At 33.5% G+C, this 25,601-nt stretch overlaps 2 protein-coding genes across 2 annotated transcripts; one reads left to right on the plus strand and one right to left on the minus strand.

The window, feature by feature from the left end:
- Positions 1-2,146: 2,146 nt before the first annotated feature.
- LOC105626275 lies at positions 2,147-13,701 on the minus strand. Its single transcript, XM_012207579.1, is given in 17 exon segments — positions 2,147-2,487; positions 2,814-3,330; positions 4,088-4,102; positions 4,267-4,508; positions 4,748-4,974; positions 5,078-5,330; positions 5,456-5,808; positions 5,911-6,153; positions 6,554-7,915; positions 8,016-8,127; positions 8,611-9,817; positions 9,993-10,097; positions 10,222-10,310; positions 10,313-10,445; positions 10,526-10,711; positions 11,346-11,471; positions 13,534-13,701. Coding segments are annotated over 17 exon segments (5,679 nt in total).
- A 9,611-nt stretch (positions 13,702-23,312) lies between these two features.
- Positions 23,313-25,364, plus strand: LOC105626276 (protein sly1 homolog). The gene has a single exon (XM_012207580.1). The coding sequence runs from the start codon at positions 23,313-23,315 to the stop codon at positions 25,203-25,205; it is 1,893 nt and encodes a 630-aa protein (XP_012062970.1). The 3' UTR covers positions 25,206-25,364.
- Positions 25,365-25,601: the final 237 nt, after the last annotated feature.

The following is a 25,601-nucleotide window of genomic DNA, read 5'->3' on the forward strand; positions in this document are numbered from 1 at the left end:
ATAAAGTTTTCAGGGTTGTTGTATTACTTAATTTATCCTCCCAATTTTTTTTGTTTGCGAGAGGAAGAGAAAAATCTTCGCAAAGCCCGTCATCCGGGATGCTCCCAAAGGAAGAATCTAGCCGGATGACGGGAAGACGCCCAGAGGCCGGTCCTCTGGGTGTGCGGGATTCGATGGGTCCGCGTCCTTCCCATAGGAAACGACAGTGGGCACCACCGCCTACCTCGCTAAAAAAACTTCCCTTGTATCAACACTACCGCAAGACTAATTGGGGAGCACCCCAGGACCGCCTATCCAGCATTTCATCAGATGCTTCCATAATTATCTCCCTAACAAAAAATGTGACCATCAATGTAAATTGGCGGTCTTTCAAATGGAAAAACAATGCCGTACAGAAGTTTTTTTTTATGTTGTTACACAGGTTACGCAGGTTTCTTAAATGATGGATGTAGTGATTGGAGAATTAAAATACTATGGCACACAAAAAAAACTTAAATAATAAGCTAATCAATATTTTGTATTTATTACAATTTATTGCTTTATGACTTATTCACTTACTCTGTCTTATTACTTAAGTTTTTTTGTCTATCATAGTCTTTTATTTTTTTATAATGAAATTTTATACACAGTAATTCCATTTTAAGTGCAGTTTATTGAATATTGAAAGATACAACAAAATAATCGCAATAAGTTTACATAGCGATTCCATTTTATTGAATATTGAAAGATACAATGAAATAATCGCAATAAGTTTACGCAATGATACCATTTTAAATGCAGTTTATTGAATATTGAGAGATACAACGAAATAATCGCAATAAGTTTACGCAGTGATTCCATTTTGAACGCAGTTTATTGAATATTGAGACATCACAAGAACAAAAATATAAATTTTTTTTTATCAATGTCTTTATTGTTTCAAGTGTTCCTAGCTTATGAAATTCAAGTTCTAAGCAGCTTCAAAGTTATAAAAGGATATAATAGAAAGGATAATTAAAAAGAGAGAAAAGTCAAGCCTGTAATAAACAAGTCTTCTTTTATACAACAAAATAATGCATATCTAATAGCAGTAGTAATCCTCATCGATTTTATCGTCGTCATTGTTTTTCTGTTGATAGTTATGTACATTACAAGTAGATGATTCGTATCACATAATTTGTACACCTTGAAATGACTCGCCCTATGCCCTCTCTCCCTCCTCCCTCCCAGCAAACTTATTTTGAAGGATCTGCAGCATTTTATGTACAAGTACGAGTACTTAATATTACAGGTGAGTGTAAATCACCATCAAGCCTAGGATGTGATCCATTTAACGCTGCAAATATTTCGTTAACTAATCAGAAAAAAAATTTTATCAATAAAAGAATGCTTCAAAGCATTTGCAACGTGAAGTGGCTCGCACCCTTATATAAGCACGAACAGTACTTGAAGGTTAATGATATAATACATCATCAAACTTAAGCAAGTACCGTTAGGGTATTCGAAGTTTTCAGTTTTGAGTATATAAATCATAAGTAAATCCGTCGTTTCTCTATCACAAAGCAATGTCGACAAATAATACATTCACTCTCGCGCAGGAATGCTACATACTTTTCAAATACATAAAATATATGTACAACTTACGTTTTCCTCGCGCTCTCTTTTTGTGTTCATTGAGATGTTGACATTTAAACATATTTACACGCTTGCACACAATTCACACACATTTTTTTTAACTTGGACGACGTGATTTAATCAAATGTAAAGATTTAGTTCTCGTGCTTTCGAATGAATCGTGTATATGCAAGTTTTACATAGTAAATTTAAATTCATTTACTTAATTTACTTGAAATTAATCTAAATTTACTAATTTATATAAATTTATATAAATTTACTAATTTATATAAATTTATCTAAATGATATAATGAACAAAATATTCTAAAGTCGAGCAGCATATACACGAATTGAATGTAAATAAGGAAACATTCTACTACTTCATTTTTCTACAAGAGTCACGTTATCACGTCGTACAAGCTGTACAAAATTATAATGTACAAGATGTAAATGTAAGCTAAGAAATAGATTGTATTCTGTCTAAACGTAAATCTAGCACTTTATACATTTGTATCGCAAAGTGAATAGTTTCTAACTTTGTACACAGGATATTTACATAATAGAACAAAGTCCTGATAATTCTTGCCCTTTTTCTACAGGAGGTAAAATCGATAGTTTCCTACCCAGTAGACTTGGCTTAATAGAAGCTGCCACTAATGGCTGTTCTGTCTTTTCCTCTGCTGATGTCTCAACTGCTACTTTCTCCTTCTCTTTATTTTCCTCTGGCTCTTTGTTAATGTTCAACGGCTTAGTAATGTTAATCTTAATTCGCGATGGAGCCGCGGGAATAGCTGGTGGTGTGGAGTCCAATTCCACGTTTCCGTCGATGGAACTTTTCACTGCGGCATATGTTGTATCGACCGTGCTCGATTCATTTACAATTTGTTCGGGATCTGAGGAAAAATTTAGAATAATATAAAAGTCGGCCGAGGCAATATTTTTCGCAATAAATTTATTACAGTTTTTTAAATTTGGGAAATTTGAAGGGGGGATTATTAATATTTCAGATTGATTGCGTTGAAAGTCCCGACAACCATATCGGTATGCAATTATTATTTCTGAAATTAATTCATTTATATGAATATATATAATAGTTCAATATCTTAATAGTCAGATCGTAGTGGCGTTTTGTATTTAAAATAATATAAAAATAATATAAAAATCTTTATAAGAAATAAGAAAAGATTTGTTTGTTATAATTTAAAGTGGATATACATACCTGGTTCAAGTTCCATAGGTTCCTCTTTGATTTCCACGTTGGCGAAATCAAACACTTCGCTATCGATTTGTTCATCAACATCATCTAGTGGTTCCTCTTTAATTTTAATATTCTCAAAAGGTATTATTACACCTTCGCCCGGAGATTCGTCTTCTTTATTTACCGTAGGCGCATCTTGCTCGGCGCTTTCTAAGACAGCTTCTGTACTCTCTTCATTGACATTTTCTACATTTTCTGTTTTCTCTTCCGAATCATCCTGCAGAATTTCGGAATTTTCTGCATCAACAGACTCTTCTTTTTTCTCTGATGCAACAATAGAATCCAAAAGTTGCTGCATATTCACTTCTACTTGATTCAAATTCTCCGTAGACTCGAGTTGTTCTTTTTTCGATATTTCTATGTCGGACTCTTCCTGCTTAGTTTCGTCTACGGGCATTTCTTCAGAACATTCTATTTTATTTTCTTCCATTTCTGAAACGGTCTCTTCAAGCGCCAAAGCTGACTTCTCTAATGCTCTCTAAAGTTTCAACAAGATCAAGATTATTAAATTGAATGAGAAACAATGTGAATAAATACATAAATACAATTATAAGTTTATATCAAAATTAATTATATAGTATAGGTGCGAACATACGTGATATGCGAATAGTGAGATAGTGAGAACATTACATGATAACATATGTGTATAAATAAAAAAGATTGTGAAAAATGTTCAACTTTTTTAAATGCATGTTGTTAAAAAAATAAATGATTTCGCCTATAATTCGGTTTTAAGGAGATTCTCCAATTTAAATAAGTAAAAGGGAATTATGAATCTTTTAACACAGGAGGTTTTAATCATTGCTGTCTTTTAAAGAATAATAAATAAAATGTAAAGTAATTTGAAACAAAAAGTAATTGGTAGTTCGAAGGAAATACTGATTTTTCGTGACATCGATTAAACGATCATGCAACATATAACTTCAGCTGAATAATTTATGAACATTTTACATTCTTATTTTTCTATAAAAATAAGATTTAAGAAAATTATTTAAAGAAAACTGTACGGTCAAAAAATTTGAAAAGACTCAGGAATGCCTACATATATTTTAATCATAAACTCATTCTCAAAATTTGATCAAGTTTTTATATTAATGAAAAGACTGAAAAACCCCCTTAAATAATTCTATATAAACGGAAAAATATTGCGTATAAATAGCAGTACTTATTCTATTACTAGAGCAACAAAGCTTAAAAATATGATATGAATACGAGTCATATTGAGAATCACGTACCGCTGAACTTTTTTCCTATTTTTTTTGTAAGAATGCAAGAAACGGTAGTTATGTTAATGAAATATAATATTGACATATAATATTGACATATAATATTGAAATATAATATTGAAATATAATATTGACATATCAATGGACAATATTCAAACTACCAATTAAAATAGAATAGAGACACAAACCTTGTAATCTTCTAAACAAAGTGGATGATAATTCTTGTCCTCATAATTAACCGCTGGTCTCAAATGCCATTCCTCCTTTTCCTCATTATAGAATTGCTCAAATGCGTCATGGCATACTTGGCATCGCGAATCCTCATCGCTGCCAGTTGGTACGCTGGGCTGCAATGTTTCCTGAGGCGAATCATCAGCAGTCATACCTTCCGTTTCTGCTGTTTGTTTCTCAGTCTCGAACCAGCTTTGTGCTGAAAGAGAAATGAGGAATATAAGATAAAGAAGAGACAAGGTGTTATTGTGACGGAGTAATCAAACATGGGAGTGTTTCGATTACTCTTAATATAAAGTTTTATCCAAGCCTTACGCTCCGATATCCTTTTGTTCGTCTGCTAAATATGATCGCCTATAATTCGACTAGCCTGATATTATGTTTGAATTTCAAGAAGACTCTAAATAATATATACTAAAAGAAAAAAAATATACAAACCTCTGTCCTCCAAATCTTCGATCTCCTCGAATTGTATCCAATCACTGACGTCATAATACCATGGTCGAGAATGCGCTTTTCTAGCAGAATCACGTTCACGCCTGTTCTGTCTGAAGTGCCAATCCAGATGGTGGCTGTACCGAGTAGCTAACTCAGGTGCGAATCTAGCACCACAAGAACTACATTGCATACCACTGTACAATGCTGTTGAAATTGCTGGTTGTTTACTGTAAGAGAGAATTATTATTTTATACCTGTAGTTTGATTTTGTTTCACCAATATGAAGACTGTAGTATCGATGAGAGGACTATGGTACTAATAATAACTTACATCTTAAGAGTTTCCGGTTTATCGAAGGTGACTGGAGTAATCACAGATTCTTTCTTCTCTTCTTCCTCTTGTTTCTTTTGTTCTGTGAGATTTGGAACAATACCAGTCTCAACCAATCTTTGGAATAATTCGCTCATGTTCAGTGGCAACGTCGGTGCTGGCGGATTTTCTACAGGTTCGGCTTGATACGACAAACCGGATGACGGCGCCATCGCTGATGGCAAAACTGATGATAAGATATCTAATTGCAGGTCTGAAATTATTGATCACAATTTTCATTGGAAGACACGATAGTGTCTCAGTGATAAAAGTGCATGCGCACAATATATAAAATATCATAGAATCATATAATCTAAAAAATATGTAAAAATATGTTACCTGGTTTTGAAGTAGAAGTAAAATCTATACCATCTTGCGACGTGGATTCATTTTCTACAGTGGGCAATTGACTTGGCGCAGGAGCAGCGTCTACTTTCGGTTTTTGAGCCAACAAAGGTGCCGCCGGTGGCGGCGATTCGATGGGACCTTCACCTCTCATTCCGGTAATTTTAACATGACCAGCACGCACTCCTCTAGGCAATACCGAAAATCTGATGAAATGCTTCTTGTCTCTAACAATAATAGGTTTAGGTAACCCTCCAAATTCAACTTTAAATGGTCGTCCATTTAGCAGAACTGTCTGCAATGCATCTGTAAATTCCAGAGTATGAGGCTTTCCCTCGATTTCAAATCTGTAAAGAAACAAGGATGATTACAAGAGTGTACATTTATGTTAATTCTCTTCTAATATGTTTAATTTTTCTAATAATTTACGCTGCAGAAAATGTACTTACATCTGTGGTTTTGCGTCTAAAAATACTGGCACCATATTTCGCGCATTGATAATAAGATTAATTTTCGCAACCACGAGATCCGTTCGCTTTACAGTGCCGATTTTGACTTGTGGAGGAGGACCCTCCAACTTTACACTAACTTTCTTGCCGCCGAGTTCGATTGTTATTGGCATACCACCAAAGTAACACTCATACCAGCAATCGTCGACATACAATTCTCGAGTAGGTGCTCCAAGTTTGATTCTGAAAAGATTTGCGATATCAGCATTGCCATCCAATAATCAGATAAAAAATGTGAAAAATGTGAATAAACTGCTTTTTAAAGGAAAAAAATGACAAAAGTAATCTTTCAGGCATTAAAATATCACCAAAACAATATATAAATATGGCAATTTAATGTACAGAATAATTAACATTTAAGCAAACAAATTTATTCTCATTTTCCCTGATCTATCTTTAAATAGCTTAACATATAGCAAATTCTTTTCATATTAGGTTTGAAAGTTTAAGGAAAGAACAAAGGTTTGAATGATAAAATAATATCCCTCTGCAATTTTTTAAAATAATCTGTTATTATCTGACTGTGACATGCATCGGAATACTTAGAATTCACTTCAAACATCTGGATATGATGTGTACTCACCTATGTACTTCTCCTTCATACATAAACTCCTTATATTGGTCATTAAATGCACAAGTTATAGTGTCTTTCTCATCAATCAATATTCTTCTTATACCATCCTGAAAACCGATCTCCCGTGGATCATCCCAATTCATGAATACTACACCGGTTTGTCCGTAATAACGAATCTCCCGCGGTATATTGTCAATATTTATAGACTTCATAGTGTCTCTCGCGATGTCAGCCAATAATTTTGAATCCGGCGGTGGCAATTCGCGACTATGCGAGCCGGGATTCTTTGACACTGCGTTATTGTAACTGTGATCATTATCCTCAAGATCATATTTGCCGGATGTGTTCGGTGATACGTTTCTGCCAGATGTTAATGGTGGCATATTTGTCATAAGATTAGGCATTGGTCCGTTATTCATCATCATTGCAGGATGACATCCCATTGGCATAGGAGGATTTGGCATAGGTCCCATTGGTCCCATTGGACCATTCGGCAAAAGATTCGACATGATCGGTCCATTTGGACCCATTGGACTCATCATACCAGGTCCTAAGCGCGGATTAGGGCCCATATTGTGATTAAAACCGCTATGGTACTGGTAATCCGGTCGCATTGGCCCGAAGTGTCGCGGATTCTGCCAAGGACCGACAGGTCTCATGTCCGAATTGAAGTGTCCCTGCGGCCCACCGTATGGTGGTCCCGGCGGATGCGCCCAAGGTTGTTGCCACGGCTGATTCTGCCATCTTGGACCATTCGGATTTCGTGGCATTGGATGTTCCTTGTTTCGTATCATTTCTTTATCATTGGACGGGCTGAACGTCGCGGCGCGATCTCCGGGACCAGACATGTCTATATTAATACCCTTTTCCCATATCACTGTGCCAGCCTCTTTCTCCTTACGCTGCGCAGCTCGCAATTTCCGATCTTCACTCATGTGTAACACCTCTTGTATCAAAGTATTGTACTGCATTTTCGTAATCGATCCCTGATTCAACTGTTCGGCAGCTTGCTTCATTATTATCTCAATATTTCTATCGTCATTTCTCTCAGGTTTATCATTCTCTCGGCCTCTGCGTCCTGGTCTGGAATCCTGTTCCTCATTCGATAATGTTCTTCTTCTCTCTTTAGGATCGTCCGGAAGTTTATTATAGAGTCTGAGACGCCCCAACCTATCTCTATTACGATCTCGGTCGCGCTTATCGTCAGTATTATTAACTTGCTTATCTCTATCATTCTTCGTGGGCGTCTTTAACTTCGCCCAACCATCTTTTCCATCCTCTCCGGAAATCACAGGCGGTGGAGGTGTCGGAGGTCGACCGGCATTAGGATGCGTCAAAGTGCGCAAATCCACGTCTTCATTACCAAATAATCTGTAAAATTGAAAGTGTAAATTATAGTATTTTTGCAGAGATTATTGTACACATAAGATTTTAATGTAATTAAATAAATGATTCAGCTAATGATACATACGCGTCAAACTTTTCAGCCTTAGTTTTCTTCGGTGGGGTCGCCTCGACACATTCCTCACTGCGTCTTTTGTTAGTATTAACAGGTGGTAATACTCGTAGATCTAAATCTTCTTCTGGAAAAGAATTCAAGATAAGGTAACTTGTGTAAGCAAAATTTATTATGGATTAACTTAATATTACCATTTATCTTTATTATACGTTCCTAATATATATGCATTTCAAAGAAATAGATTTTTGGACAATATTATCTTGAAGAAATGTATGTTAAGAGATCTTACAAAAGTAATTGAAATTATATAATTACAAGTAACAAGAGAAGTTAGTACGATAAGTTGAAAATACTACTTTTTAAAGATATCACCTGTTACGGTCTTGCAATTGCTACCACAGATGAGGCAAATATTGTAGTCACCTTTATGAGAAAATATTCAAGACAGAATTTTTAGCAGTAACTAAAGAAAGCACGCAGGAAAATTGACAGATACTCTTACATGCATAATTGAAAAATAGATGATAGATACTGGATGACAGATATTTATGAATAGTGTTACACGTTGTTACATATAGATATATGTTTCGAAACACTGTTGACTCACTCTTTTCAGGTATAGAAACAGCAGCTCCAGGTAGAGATAGTGGTGCCCTGAGATCTTCGTCTTTACTAGAAGATTCCAATGTTGGCTCAGCTGCGATTTGAGTATTTCCAGCATTGACTGGAGAACGTTCCGGACTAAGACTGTCGTCTTTATTTCGTCTTACATAATTTCTCTGTCTAGCGTTCGGTCTGATCTCTTTGAATGCGGGTGGATGAGGAGGAGATACTATTAATGAACCAGATTGCTCCTCCTCAGTAACACCACCGGAATTATTCAAGCTCGAGCTCGATTTCGCGTCGTTACGCCTGGGGATTCTATACGGAGGACTTGGACTACGCTTTCTCGATTTTGTATTCTTCTTACGGCTTTTAGAGGCTTGGAAGGATTGTGGAGAGGTACGTGAGGACGGTGAACTGTCTCCGCTGTCTTTTTCACGAGATTTTGATCTAATCGGACTCGAGTCTCTGTCGACTTTCGGAATCTTATTCGGACATATCTGAGGCTGTTTAGATCGCGACTTATTGCCTAATTTCCTATGCGAAGATTTGGAGGAAGTGGAAGACTTGTCAGCCAAAGAGGAAGAGCTGCGCGAATTTGAGCTCTTTGAATCTTTTGACTTGTTGATGTCACTACCTCCACTTCCTCGATTTCCCATTGATAATACTGAAGACGAGTTATTACTGCAAACCGATAAATTCTGAATGTTCTTGGAGTTGTTACTGTTTAGGTTAGCACTACTATTAATATTTAATCTAGGATCTTTCTTTTGACTTATTCGATGCGAGGTAGCATCTTTATTTATATTACTATTAAAATTTTTATTATTGCTATTATTATCAGAATTATTGTTATTCATAACGTTTAATAACGTTGTATTATCAGGTCCGGCGCCGGGATTGGCCGGAAGCTTGTTGATAGTTACAGCCGATTTCGAAGGTTGTTGTTTTAATTGGTTTGAAGTTACAATTGTATTTGCCACTTGCTGCGTTTGACTTTCGCTTCGCACTTCTTTCGGACTGGTCGTACTCGGTCGTTGTCGTGGATCTGTTGTTGGCACTACCACATCCTGAATAATAGAAGTGGGCTTCAAACGTGGATCTCGCGAGACTGGCTTCGCTGATGCAACTGCTATACTACTGGCTGGTGCAATTCGTGGACCACTGTTTGCTCCTACGTTCTTCAAAAGTGATGCTGCTGCTGCTGGAAACTATAAGCAAATAAAATTGTTATTAGTTATAACATTTAACATTCAGCGTTTAATATAATTAAGTATGAGCAATTATATATGTGGAATAGATGGAATCTTTTTTTAAATATCTTTTTTTCCAAAATATCCTTTAAACTCTAAACTCTTTAAATTGTATATATGATATCTAACTTACTTGTTTTGCTACTTGTTTTGAAGTTTGATTTGGCACTACAGGTGCGACAGGTTTCGCTTGCGTTGTTGTCTCCGTAGTTGGCACAACATGTGCAGTGGACACAACCTAAAATAACAAGATATTATATCATATAAAATAAATCCGATACAATAAAGCATTAACTGTGAAAAAGAGTCATAAGAGACTCTTAGCTTATATCTATTTTTAGATTGAGTGTATAGACATTTACCATTTCCGTTTTCAAGCTTCCAGCTTGTTTGTCAAGTTGCCTCTGCTGTTGCTCTAAACTTGCTTTAGCTTGCAACAACTCTAACTCGATTTTTTCTTTTGTAATTCTAACAATTCTCGCTGCTTCTTCAGCAGCTGTTCTCTCATCACTGCTTCTGTTGTTGTTACCGGTTCTCCTGGTGGCAATTTAACGGGCGGAACGATTGATGTTGTGGCTTGCTGAGGCTGAAAAAAATTAACATTTATAATATAGTACGTTGCCTTCGCACATACAATTGCGTATGAAATACATATATAAAACTTACCATTGAAAGAAATCTTGGATTGACATGTATAGATCCTGAAGGAATGCTAGTAGGTGGGGCAGTGATTGGCCATGCAGGATCGATACTTTGCACCCGTACATCTAATGAAAATAACTTATTTGGTGGAAATACATCATTCCACGTTTGCCGCAACTTCCACATGCTAGCTCTTGTATTCTCATCAACCTATTTATGAAAATAACATCAGTATTATATTACATTACATAATTTAAACACAATAAAATTAAAAAAAGTTTAGTATAAAATTAATCTTTTTTAATTTCAAATATCGTTAATCATTTGATATGTTTGATAAAAAATTTTCCTTGTTTTCATCTATTAAATTTATTAAGATTTTTTTTAGAATTTGAGATACTAGTATATATGTTCTTTTTCTGAAAAAGAGAACCACTACATGAGTATCTATGAAACTTTTTATAGTGGTAAACTGATATTATATCGATCAAACAATTATCTTATGTCATCGTGAAATATAAAATACTGAATACGACTCTACACATGCTATGAAATGTCTTTCAGAACTCGGTAGTTTGTAATTTTGTCTTATTGTGTGCGTGTAGAAAGCAAAGGTTATTCCCGGTCAGCGACAGATCGTCGATCGCGAGAGAAAGAATCATATTTCCTAACAGTATTCTAGAGATGTTTTTTTGTTACACTAGACTGTATTAAAATAGATTTCCTTTTAGCTTCCGCCAAATCAAACATATCTATTTCGTTTTAAATACAAAGAATGTACATTAGTTTAGCTATGATAAACAAACCTTATATCAGCGATTTTATAAGAACAACAGATATTTACCTTCTCGAACACCCCACAGAATGTGTTTACTATGTTCTGCGTGAAGAGATTCAAATAGTCTCCATTCACATTCTTGACAATCGAGTCGATGAGATAGAGTACCGGTAACTTGATGTCACTTCTCACCTAGTGAAACACAATAATATGCAAAATACGCTACCTCACTACTTACAATTAATAAGGATACTTAAACTATTATATACTTAAACTATTATATATATGTGCGGTTTATAACAATATCTCAATATACATGCACATTCCAGAATCATTGTAATTATCTTCAGCTTCGGGCTTATTTTTTAAATTTGAAGTCCATTTTTCCTTAGAAGAGCTTGATAGGAAGACTAATTATGAAAATACTTAACGTAGAAGTTCGCTACATTAGATTTCGAAAAGGATAATTTCATAAGGGTAACACATAGTAAAATCTTATATTTTTCAATTAATTGCAGATATATTTTATTTATACAGATATTTTAACTGCGGCTAAATTGCCAGTACATTTAATGCTGTAAATAAAAGTAGTGTAACAAGAAACAGCAACCTATCAAATTTCCATTGGGAAAATGAATCCATTATAAATCTGTTAAAAAAATATACAGCTAAGGAAAAATGTAGAAATTTCGGAACGTTTTGCACACGAAAATATATCACCGCGTTGAAAGAAAAGCGACACAACAAGTCAACAATTCGCTTTGAGATAACTTTTGAGATAACAAAACGAAATCTTAAAAACTAATATATTGTTGTTTGAAAATGATACATTTGTTACATACTGCTTATGTGGAAGTGTCACAACTCTGATAAAGAATGAAACTTATACAACCTTATACTAGGGTTACACTGTGCGAATCTTAAACTCATGACATAGTTTAAAAAAATAAATTAATTGAAAGTATAATGAAAGAAAGTGAAGTTATGCATATTTGCTATTTTAATTAAATTACCATTGTTCCAATTCAGAAATTTTTTAAATGCTCTACTGTGCTAAAGGTTGCTCGTTTTGAGTTGTGTCACTTTTCTATTAACGCAACGATATATCACATATCGACAAACTAGTATCGCATTTTTCGAAAATCAACAAATTAATATATAAATAATAATATGTTCTATTTTATATAATTAACTCTTAAACGCCTTTTCGATGTGAAATATCCAGCTTTCTTTTTATCCAATCTCTTCGATAATTTTCTCATTGTTTTTTATTAAAAATATATGCACATTTACTTGGTATCATTATATTCCTTTAGCGTTTCGACTAAGAAAAAATTGTTTACAATATATCTATTTTTATAAAAGTTATAAAAACCAAATTGGATTGGGTATTTGCCATATCCAAGTATGTTATTTCCATATTGTGACGTTTAAGAGTTAAGTGTGTGTTCTTATGAAATAGTAATATTACTTAGGCATTGTATAATCTTAAGCATTTAACAACATGTACATGTGATATGTGATTTATTTATGTATAAAACATGTAAACCAACTGATTGAACATGAACACGTATTTCAAATACCTTGATTAATGAAATATATATTTCGTAGCATATTTGGAATTTAATATAAATACAATATCAAAGTCAATAAGTGTTGATAGTATATTTTATTTGTTACTTTAACACACATAATGTATAATACAACTACTGTAAACCTTGATATAAATATTATTTCTTATATAACGCAGTCTCAAATTATTGCAGTTGTTCATACATATTTTCTGTTTTCCTAACTATTAATTTAATTTATTTTACAAAGAGAAAACAGAAGAGCTTATTGCATATAGAATAGCTATAAAATAGCCAAACAATGCTTTAACAGAAAACCTGTTAATTTTATTCTTATTAATTATATATACTTTACACATCACAGATTGTTTATAAATATCTTTATAAATAGATTTATAGTTTATAAATATCTTTATAGTGATGCAAAGAAAAAGAGTAAAGACAAATTTACAAGATTGCATGCTATATGTTATGTGACATAGCAACAGAACTTTTCATTGTGTCAATGGAAAGAAATTTTGCAACTTTATTTTATAAAAATAAAGTAGTTACTGTGAGACGAAAAAAAGTTTGCAATTTTATGCAAGTTATTAATTAATCGCATTAATACGTAATTATTAATTTCGACTAAGATGAATGTATTTTATAAAATATTTTAGATGTAACTATGGTGGATAATTAACCTTTTGTAGATGAGTCTCGACAGCTTGCACTATCGCTGGTGCATGTTCAATATTATCTTCAGCCAGCATAGTGAGCATGTTGATAAGCGGCTTACTGTTAATAGTAAGATCAGACAGAGATGAGATGTACTCATCTGCAACTTCTTTGGATTTTGTCGACGAGAACATGATGCCACTAACGAATAAACACACGACGAAGATCCAAATCAAACCCAGAGCATAAATTTAAACTGTAACATAAAAAAGAAACATATATTTTATAGCAAAACGTTTATTTCTTTAATAAAAGAAAAAAAATATATATATAAAGATTAATTTATGTAAATGAAGAAAGTAATTTATGTATCGGGTAAATACAATAACAATTCTTAATCCCTTCTAACAATCCATTAAAAGATAATTATTGAAGCATCAGAAATTATTTTTTATTGCATATTAAAAAAAAGAAGAGAATATTTTCTGAAATAAGGATTGGATATTTTATAACACAAATTGTATGATTCATTAAGTGATGCAAATTAAAATACATAAACAAAAAAAGATTCTAACAATCTTTGACTCCAGATGGTCTTTTAATACTTCAATATTATACTCGCAATAATAGGTATTACATCATCTCAATATTTCGTAGAAATCTGCATGTTTTTCTAGAAAATTTGTAAAACATGCATGGCACAAGTCTCAACTTAAACCCACGATGCTGCAGGATGCACTATCAACAGGATTCAGAAGCCGTATGATTTCGACATATCATAACCCGAAGGATTGCGTCGCGTGTCTCTCCTACTAATAATATACTTCCAAACGCATTTTAATATTTGCACACAAATTATCACTGAGAGGAGAATTCCCGAAAGTATCAAAAACGGAATTCTCGAAGAATGATTCACCGAGAGAAAAGCAAGACCGTGTTTGCGACACGATATCACAGTCGAGCGACGGCGAGGCTTTTTACGTTGCTGTTCGAGAAGGAAAGCATGTTTCTTGCGGTCGTACCGAGACGAAATCTAGGACGCGAAAGCGAGGCGAAACGAGACGAGGCAAGGCGATGCATCGCGAGGCTCCGTTACGCGTCTCCGATTCTCCTTAGCCGAGGATGCGAATGGAATCCAGTCGTCTAGGAACCCGGATGCCGTTTTCGAGACTCCGACGGGAACTCTGTTCGCGACGTGATCGTTTACGTAATATCATCCGCGGCTCTAGACGAAGGTCATCGGCCACGTCTGTACGCGGAGAAACACTTTATCGATTTCACTCTCGCGGTCTCTCTCTCTCGCGCTCGCTCTCGCTCGCACCCGCGATCGAAGCAGCCGCCTCTGTATGCAGGAAGATGAATCCACTGCGCGTCCCGGACGCGATCTCCGACGTCATCCATTACGCATCAGGATCCGCGTGCCAAAGTGCGCTCAAGAGGCGACGTCCAGCTCGCATCTGGAGTCGCCGTCTCATCTTTGCCACCCGTTTCCTCGAGATTCGCCGTTGAACGCCATTTATTTTCTATTGCCAATCACCCGATGATTAATTACCTTCTTTAGCGCATTGCGCGATGTAAGCAGGCATAATCCCGTACGATGGACGCCCGTACTCTCGACGGGATCCTCGAAAAAGCCACGCGCGTTGCACTACACTACTGCTTACGCGAACAGGATCTCCACGCAAAATGGCTGCCGTACATACCTCCGTTTTATCTGCCGATGGAATAGCGCTCGATATAACGCTGTCTCCTATTGGGCGTCCGCCACTGCACGGTCGGTTGCTCTCCACTTGGAAAATCCAATCAAATCCAATTATCAAGCCTTATCACAGGTCATGATGTCGCTATGGTCGCTCTTACACGAAATACACGGGATAAACTCGACTGAAGTTGTCTACGAAGCTGTACAATCGTCTACAATCCACAATCGTCCACAGTTAACACTACGATGTGAACGCCTTGAAGTTCGCTGAAGAACTGAAGAGTTCGTCGTTGCGGCAGCACTGTGCAAGTATAACGTAATGTAGACGCTAGCCAATCAGCGCTTTGCTTTCCACTGGAACAATAGATTGGCCTTATGGAGGGAAATGCAGTAGAAGGATCTTAAATTTCTGTGGATTGTTGCGTCGCATGCTCTTGCTTTCTCTAATCATAGCTCTTTCTCTCTCAAACGCGCTCGTAGAATGAATAGGAGCTGGTAGAACATATTGAACTATTGTTAGACTTGGTATGCTATGCGAAAAAGAGTGCCTCAGATATTTGTCTGCGGATTTTCTTTTTCTCAAATCATAAAAAGATTTATGGTATTTGGTAAAAATGTCTTTTTTTAGATTTATGATCTATTTAGAAGATCCGACATTTTAACAGATTTATGTGTTTGAAGAGTTTAAACTGTGCGCACAATGAAACACGCTCAAAATAGTAATATTTAGAATATCGTAACTCGATGAAAAATTATCGTTGACAAAAAATCAGAAAAGCATTGAAAGCTTGAAATCTCTATTTTCGAAATCGATTGATATTTCAATGTGACTGATTCTTTACGGAGATATGTGGACACAAATAGATATTCGTAAAATCTGAAAATTTTGTGCAAATTTTATAAAGGTCTATGGCGTAAGTAAGTAAATAAAAATCACACAAAAATGCGGTTTACGGTAATCGAAAGAGTGAATCTCCAATTTGCTCTTTTATTGAGTTCTGTATGATTTTTCTTCACCGAGTTATTGAATGTTAAAGCAAAAATGATCATTGTAAAAATGATCATTCTGAATGTTGCGCAATTTTGATCATGTAGATAGATCGAATTAAACTGAATCAAAAAATCTTCTACCATTTTACAATTTTCACAATAATTAACGAAAGTTAATTTCTAAATATCGCCGAATAAAATTAGTAAAATTAACGTATAAGACAAAACTTTGAGATATTTTTTAGAATTCTTTATAAAATATTTTTAAGATGCTTCTTAAATTAATTAATTAATTAATAATTAATTCTTAAAGATATCTTAAAATTGCATTTTATGCGTCTAATTTTAGACATTCTGCTCATTGACTATAAATTTTAAAAAATTTGCGAAAATTGCAGAATACACTGAGAAAAAATCTCCTTAGAATGTCTAAAATTAGACGCATAAAATGCAATTTTAAGATATCTTTAAGAATTCTTTAAGAAGCATCTTAAAAATATTTTATAAAGAATTCTAAAAAAATATCTCAAAGTTTTGCCTTATTCGTTAATTTTACTAACTTTATTTAGAAATTAATTTCTGTTAATTATTGTGAAAATTTCAATAAATATTTATTTGAATATCAATTAAATATTTATAAAACATAAAAATATATTCATTTGATACAAAAAAATATTAATTTAATTTAACAATCATTTCTTTTTATTAAGTAAATATTTATTTATAAATGTAAATGTTTAATTGATAGTATTAAAATAAATATTTATTTAAATTTAGATTATTTTTTCTCAGTATAGAAGACTTAATTTAATTTAGTCTGCTCCACTTGTCTATAAGCGATGTGTCAAAAAGTTAGAGGAAAATCCTGTGTGTCTTAATAAATCTTAAACATTCGTTATTGTGTGCAAAAAATAAAAGCATGCAAAAGATTTTTATTTTCTTATTTTTTTTTAAACATTTTTACTGTACATATATTGATTATGAATCCTAGAACAATAGAATTTTCGTTACAAAAGATAAAATTCTAATCACCTGATATTTCAAAAAATATTTTTTGTTTTACTTCCTATTTGGAGGAAAAAAACTTTTTAACAGATTATTTTCTCATTTTTCTTTATAATTTTTCATATACTTTTACCGAGACTTTTACTTATATTCTTTTCTCAGTTACTTTAACATTTCTTCTATTTCAATAGTTTTTAGAAAAATTATCAGACCTTGAAAGAAATTATTTTTATTTTAAAGTACTCATGAAAAGATACTTAAAAAGAATTTTAAATATTTTCTTTTTATAAACCGGATTATGTTTAATATTGTTAGATCAATGTCTAGAATTCATAATTGTTTTCTTTCTTGATTTAATCAGTGGCGGATTCATCGCGATCCTTTATCTTTCTTTTTTTTGTTACTTATTCGTTTGTTGAATTGGCAAATATTTCAGAAACTCAATAATCAAAAATCAACCGAAAAATAAATCAATCCACCAGTGATCTTTCCCTTGACAAATGTCTAGATTCAGCAGTGCTTTTTGCTTCTATAATTTTAAATAAAATGTTTCCTAGATTATATAATTATATAGTACACTTTTTTTACATAGTACAATGTAATATGTCAATAATAATTTCAAATATTTCATATTTGTTCTCGAAAAAATTTCGTTTGCCTATGTTAATGCCCCTCTTCCCCCTTTCTCAAACAATAAATTTCTGAATCTGCCTGTACTTAATGTATGTCACATTACCTTCTTCTTTTGTCTTCATTAAAAAGAAAAAATACACTCACCCGCAAAAAAGAAGTGGGCCACTAAATTTTAGCAAATATTTTTTAATATCTTTGAATAGTGGTGATTCAGCGAAAAATCATCGTACTGAAATGAACTATCTCAAATTAAAGCTTAAATATTTTATTGCGTGGTTCAGGGAAATTAGCTATCAGGCATAAAAGTGTATATGATATATTCAAAATTATTAATTTCTAAACAAATCCATATTTTCTACGATTTTTTTTTACAAAGTTATAGCGTTTTAAAAAAAAGTGTTATAAAATGGATTTTTTCTTGTAAACTCAATATAATTCGGAAACAAATTATTGTAGGAAATTTTATTAGAAAGGAAAAAAAACTAAAGTGTGAATTTCAAATTTTTATTCTTTTTAATTTCGTGTAAGGCGTGTGTATGTATATATGTAGGTATGCATATATCCTGCTCTCAATATTATCCAGGATCAACAATGTGAAAGTTTCTGATGCCATGTGAGCGTACGTCGGTGCGCGCGCGCGTGTGTGTGTATGTATTTAGTAACGCGAGAACTAGCAATACAGGTTACTAAATACACACACACACACACACACACACACACACGCGCGCGCGCGCACCATAGGATCAGGTATCTGCATTCACGTTGGTCCTGTCCAAGAGCAGAACAATAAATCATTATAATCCTCAGAAGGGGTTTTCAAGAAAAAGGACTGATTTTCTGTTGACCTTTTCTATTGACAAGTTAGCTGTTCAAGGTCAGTAGAAAATTAGTTCTCAGAAATTCAGACAAAAAATTCAAAAGAAAGTTTTTTCACATTTCCACATGGGTAGTAGATTGGGTAGTAACTAGTTAAAATGTTAAAAGTTAAAAAAAAGTTAAAAAGTTAATGACTTTTAAGTTAACTTAATTTTTTTAATTTAACTTAAGTTAATTTTAAATGCATTAAATTTTAACTTAATTAAATTATTTTTAAACGTTAACTTTTAACTTTTTTTAAGTTAAAAAAGTTTTATCTCTTTATTTTTATCTCTTTTAAATATCTTAAAAAAATAATATGCCATAATAAGACTAAGGGCGTATATTCGTAATCTTCATATTTTAAGACCTTAAGTAATTTCTTAAAATGCTAATACAGCCCTCTGATTGGTTTATACGGTTATATCTTATGCCATAAGCCTTAGTCCAGATCTACAATTTTAAAGCCTTAAGTCATAAGAAATTGACCAATTACAGTCAAATATTTTTCTCGCATTCGATTGTAATTGGTCAATTTCTTATTAAAAAGTAATCACTGATCTTGTAGCTTCTCTATGTGTTGTCTGGCTGTTTTTTTAATATAGCTATTGTATAACTTTTGTAGTTATATCGTTATGTGTTATATACTTATATCACATATGAATAAAAAAATTAAAAATTTAATTTACTTAATAATTTATATTGTAGTTATTTAATCTCATTTTAAGAAAAATTAGGACATTATGATCTAAAAAATAATTTTTTTTAAATTAACTTTTTTTTTAACATAAGATTGACTTAATTTACATTAAGTAAATTTTTTATTCCTTCAACTTTTAACTTTATTAATTTTGTAAAGCTATTAACTTTAATCTTATTCAGTTAAAAAAAACATTAACTTACCCAATCCTGTATTTCCAAAAGAAATTTAAAAAATTTTTTTTCCATATTTGTCTAAAAATAGTCTCATTCTTCGAGTTCCAAATGTTCGAGTTCCACTTCTATTACATGTCGTCATCAATTTTAAGCTCTTTTTTAAACATTCTTTTTATTGTTTATAAGAATTCGCAATAAAATTGAAATAATGATAAATTAAATTTTAAATAGTATCTCAGCAAGTACAAATGCATATAACTTTCAGGAATATTAATTAGCTCCATAAATTAATTTTTACACATAACTAAACATTTTATTGTCAAAATATATTTCATTTTAGGCCGAGTTTCCAATATATACTGCTAATATATGAAAGTGAAAATTTATTAAACAACTGAAAATATAAAAGTGTATAAAAAATTTTAAAGCAATAATTAGTCATATTAACAAATTGATCGCTTTTCAGTTAAATTAAAAGTATGATATAAAACGGAAGCTTTTGGAAAAAAGTAATATATCGTATATATGCAAAAGTTCTATAAACAATACAGATTCAAGAGAGATAATTCGCAAAGTAACAAACATATACACAGTAGGCCATTTTAATCTTTCGTTCATTCATTCGAAAAGGAAACATTAAAAAAAAACACAAGAGAAGATAGTTGTATAATTTTGAGGAGGGAAAAAGTTAATGACCTTAAATTTGATCTTGAAAGCATATTTCAAGATCATTTGAGGATTAACTTTGAAATTTCATATGGAATCCTCTCTTTCATTGGATATTTTTGTAGCACACTTTAAGAACTTTCCAAAATATTATAATAAAATATTCTTTTATGAAGTACTTTTTGAATTATAAGACTTGAAAATTACAGTATCGCCGGCATTAGCGTTACGCAAGTTCGCTCGATGGCTAAAATCTTCGGAATGTTGTTCAGAATCATGATGTGAATAACATTTGTCAGGATCAAGGTCATTGGAGATTGTTCCTCTTATTTTCATTTTTCCACTAAAAATTCATTTATTTCCATAGAAAATATAGTTTCACTAATATAGTTTTTTTTATTTATTAGCAATAAAGTATATATCGTGAAAGTTACTAGCGAGTCCGATTTATTATCTGAGATTAGAAATAAGATCAGAGAAATATAAAAAATATAATATAAAAAATATAAGTCATTAATTATGTTATATGTTTACAATGAAACCCGAGTTGAAACTTTGTAAATAGTTACAAATAATAACGAATGTAAAAAACTGATGAAAGATGTATTTAAATATATAACGTGTAATGTAATAAATTTAGATTTATTGAAGCCCGATTGTACCAATGTTACTTTAATTTTGAGCGAGGCCTAAAACTCTTTTTTTTTGTTTGTCTATATATCGACTTAAAAAAAAAGAGATTTTTAAATTTCATTTTATTCAAAATAACGTTGATATTAACAATCAGATCTAAGATATAATTTAAAATCATTATTTATGAAAAAATCAAAGATGAAAAACGTGTTAAACATGTAATTGACAGTAAATTTCAGATAAAATATCGTGTAAAGTAAAATATCGTGTATATAAAAAAGTTATTATGTAGCATTACATATATAAAACCATTTTGATATGAATGATATGAACGTTGGGTATGTTATATTTTGTTTGTATGGTATAAATATAAATTACTTAATATAAACCTTCGATTTATAATGCTTTTTTTCTTTTTTTTCGTTTTTCCAAATTTTTTTTTGAGTTTTTTTACGTTCATCAGTCTTCGAAAAGAAGCTGGCATCTGTATGATGCAGCAAGTGTATTATTATACTTTTGTACTAGTTTTCCATTATGTGGACATGCTACTTTACGTACAATACCTACATAACATCTAGTCACCATAAATCTATAGATTGTCGAAACCTAATTCAAATTCGACATACCTAAAAGACATTTTAAAAACATCATAAAGACAATATCTTTTAGAACAGATTAGAACAGATGCATGTCTAAAGATTAAGGCCCGATTGCAACGTTACTTTGACTTTAAGTGGAGTTTAAAAATCTTTTTCTTTTTTTAAAGCCGACAGAAAGATAGAAAGGGAGAGAGTATTTTTAATTTATCTTATTATTATTTTTAAGCCTTACTTAAAATTAAAGTAACATTGATGCAATCCAGCCTAAGAGGCTTTCTGTAATAAGCCACTAGTAATAAATTGAAAGTTAGAAGCTAGAAATCGATTATAATCAATTATTTTTGTTATATTCGACTGTGATTAGTCAGTTTCTAGTTTCTGTCTTCTGATTTATATTATTAATGGCTTATTGTAGAAAAACTCTAACAAGATATTTAAAAGTCATCGTAAAGAAATCTTTGACTAGGCAATACGTTTGAATACGTTATCGTTGCACTAAACACTTGAGCTTCTATCCCGCTTATATGTATATATATTTATTTATCAATTATTAAAGTCAAATAATATATTAATTATCATAAACTTTAATTATTTTTTGTATTGTATTACCTTAATATTATACAATTTATAATAATTTTTTTTGTATTGTATTACACATTGCTTATGTTCTCCGGAAGATGTTTATTAAATTATATGAGAAAATCTTGCATAAAATTTGTAATCTGTAATTATAAGGGAATATTATATATTTACAAAAACAAATGCAGAAGTCTGATTTTAATTAAACAACGCTGCTGAAATATTCAGGGAAAAATTTATATATATATATATATATATATATATACATTTCATATATAATTATGAAATATGTCTATATATCCTTCTTTCTTTTGTAAAATTACTTTGGTACAAAAAACAATAATAAGAGAAAAAAACAATTAAATTGATATAAAAAATTTGGTATAAAAAACAATTAAAAGAATAATTTTCGCACTGCTTCTTTTACAGAAATTCAAGATTTGAAGAAATGAGAAAAAATTACTCATAATTAATTTATATATAATTAATTATATATAAATTATTATATGTATATAATTATATATGAGTAATTTTTTCAAACCTGACTTCCTGTAATAAAAAACAAAATGCGAAAATTATCCTTTTTGTTTTTTATGTTCTCATTATCATTAAATACTGTTTTCTGTATAAACAGTAATTTTACAAAAGAAATAAAGATATATGGACATATTTCATATATGATTATACATGTTTATATTGTACATTTAAACATGAAATATTTTTTCCCGGAATGTACAAGATATTATTTTGATGTAAATGTTCTCTTGAATATTGCTGAGTAACAATCATGTATAACTTTTTCTTTAGAATGGAAACGTGAAAAGTGAAAATTTTTTGTATATGAATGTGTTTAGAGAAAAAGTTACATGACCGCTATCTTGGTCGTGATAGAGCAATGATAGATAATTTAGGTAACTGCGAAGTAACTAGGTAAATGTTACGTTATGTTTGCTGTAGGTAAATGAGATCACTGTGCTTTTTAGATAACTCATGTAAATACATTTATATCGACCATGAAAAATGTGACGTGTCCGTCTCTCCATCATACGAATAGTTTGACAGTTCGAAGGGAGTGCAAGATCGAAGGTTAACAGATTTCTAAGAATTCTACTCTATATGCGATACCGAGTGCGCGTCAAGTTCGACATCTCCTAGGAATCACAGTGGCGTTTACGAGCCACGTAACTTGACTGGCCTCCGGTTCTCGATCGAGTACGAGTACCCGGGTATCGCGTGCGAGGTTAAGTTCCTCGATAGGCCCGCCAAGATGAGCCTACGCGATCGTCAAATAAACGCTCTGAAGCAGATGCTGAATCTGAATTTGCCCGAGCCGGGGCTCGAAAGCGCGGTGCCCACGTGGAAGATTCTCGTTTACGATCGCCTTGGCCAGGACATCATATCGCCGTTGATCTCTGTCAAGGAGCTGCGCGAGCTTGGCATCACGTTACACATGCAGTTGCATTCGGACCGTGACTCTATCCCTGAGGTACCGGCGATCTATTTCTGCGCGCCCACGGACGAAAATCTTGGCAGGATCGGCCAGGATCTGCAGAACGGCCTGTATGATATCTATCATCTGAATTTCATTTCGCCAATTAGCCGGCAGAGGATGGAAGATCTGGCGACTGCGGCGTTGCTCGGTGGTGTCGTCGCCAGCATTCACAAGGTGTTCGATCAGTACCTGAACTTTATTACTCTGGAGGATGATCTGTTTGTCCTGCGACATCAGAACAGCGATGTGATATCCTACCATGCGATCAACCGTGGTGATGTCAAAGACAGCGAAATGGAGTCTGTAATGGATATTATTGTAGACTGTTTGTTTTCAGTATTTGTCACTTTGGGCACCGTGCCGATCATAAGATGTCCCAGGGGTAATGCTGCTGAGATGGTTGCCAAGATGATCGATAAGAAACTGCGAGAGAACGTATGGGATGCGAGGAACAATCTGTTCGAGGGTGAAGCATCTGCAACTGGCCATTACAGTTTTCAGAGGCCTCTGCTCATTGTGTTGGACCGTAACGTTGATATGGCTACTCCATTGCATCACACCTGGACGTACCAGGCACTGGCACATGATGTTCTGGAAATGGCATTGAATAGGCTTGTTGTAGAGGAGAATGTAGGACGATCTCCCACTGGTGGGACACGCTCCAAGACACGCGCTTACGAACTGGACAACCGGGATCGCTTCTGGTGCCAGCACAAAGGTAGTCCGTTCCCCAGAGTGGCAGAGGCCATACAGGAGGAGCTGGAGCAGTACCGTACTTTCGAGGAGGACGTGAAGAAACTCAAATTCTCTATGGGCATTGACAATGACAGCGAGGTAGCGTTGTCTATGGTATCCAATAACACAGCGCGTTTGACGAGCGCCGTGAATTCGTTGCCGCAACTCCTGGAGATGAAACGGCTGATCGATATGCACACTTCAGTAGCCACAGGTATTCTGAACGCTATCAAGTCTAGACGACTCGATACGTTCTTCGAACTGGAGGAAAAAATTATGAGCAAGCAAACGTTGGATCGGAGCGTATTGGAAACCATCGGCGATCCAGACTGCGGCACTCCTGAAGATAAACTACGTCTTGCTATTATTTATTTTATTTGCACGAATATGTCCGACGCGGATTACAATAAATTGGAGACGGCACTAACCGCAGCCGGCTGCGATCTGAATCCACTGATATATATAAAGCGGTTACGCAATTACACTAGGATAGCCGAGATCCAGAGTAGTTACGAAGGCGGCGGTACCAAGACAGTCAGTATGTTCTCCAAACTGATGAATCAAGGCTCATCATTCGTCATGGAGGGCGTGAAGAATCTGGTAGTAAAAAAGCATAATCTACCAGTCACCAAGATAGTGGATGAACTGATGGAATCTAAGCAGTCCTCGCGTACCGAGGATTACCTCTATCTGGATCCGAAGCAACTTAAGCACACCGAACAGATGCCGAAGAATCGGCCGACGTTCCAGGATGTGATAGTCTTTGTAGTTGGCGGCGGCAATTACATAGAGTACCAGAATCTGGTGGACTATGTGAAGCAACGAAGCGGAGCTGGGGTGAATAAACGAGTGATCTACGGCTCCACGACCTTCAACAACGCTAAGCAATTGCTCAAGCAACTTTCTCTGCTCGGCCAGGAAGTCCACTCATGAACGAATACGCTTTGATCATTCTCGCCAACCCCCCTTCCGTTCATCTCTCTCTTTCATCCGCGTGATATCTAATAACTATGCATTTTTTTTTTAATAAGGTCGTTGTTAGCTCTTGTATAAAGTGTACGATATAAATAAAATCTGGTTCGTTATTTTCAACAATGCCTCTCCTGCCATCGACTTTCCCTTCCACTACGTGTCTACACTGTCTATACCACGTGTTTCTTGTCTCTTTCTTGCGCCTACGTGTACGCGACTGCATTCAATTTGTTTGATCGATCAGTCGTACATAGCAAACATGTGCTTTCTTTCACGTCATTTTTTTAAAAGCCTACAGACACTCTCGTATTGACACATTTATTGAATTGTTAATAAAGAAACGTTTTGAAAAGAAAA

The sequence above is a fragment of the Atta cephalotes genome (assembly GCF_000143395.1).
Source record: "Atta cephalotes unplaced genomic scaffold scaffold00005, whole genome shotgun sequence".
NCBI lineage: Eukaryota > Metazoa > Arthropoda > Insecta > Hymenoptera > Formicidae > Atta > Atta cephalotes.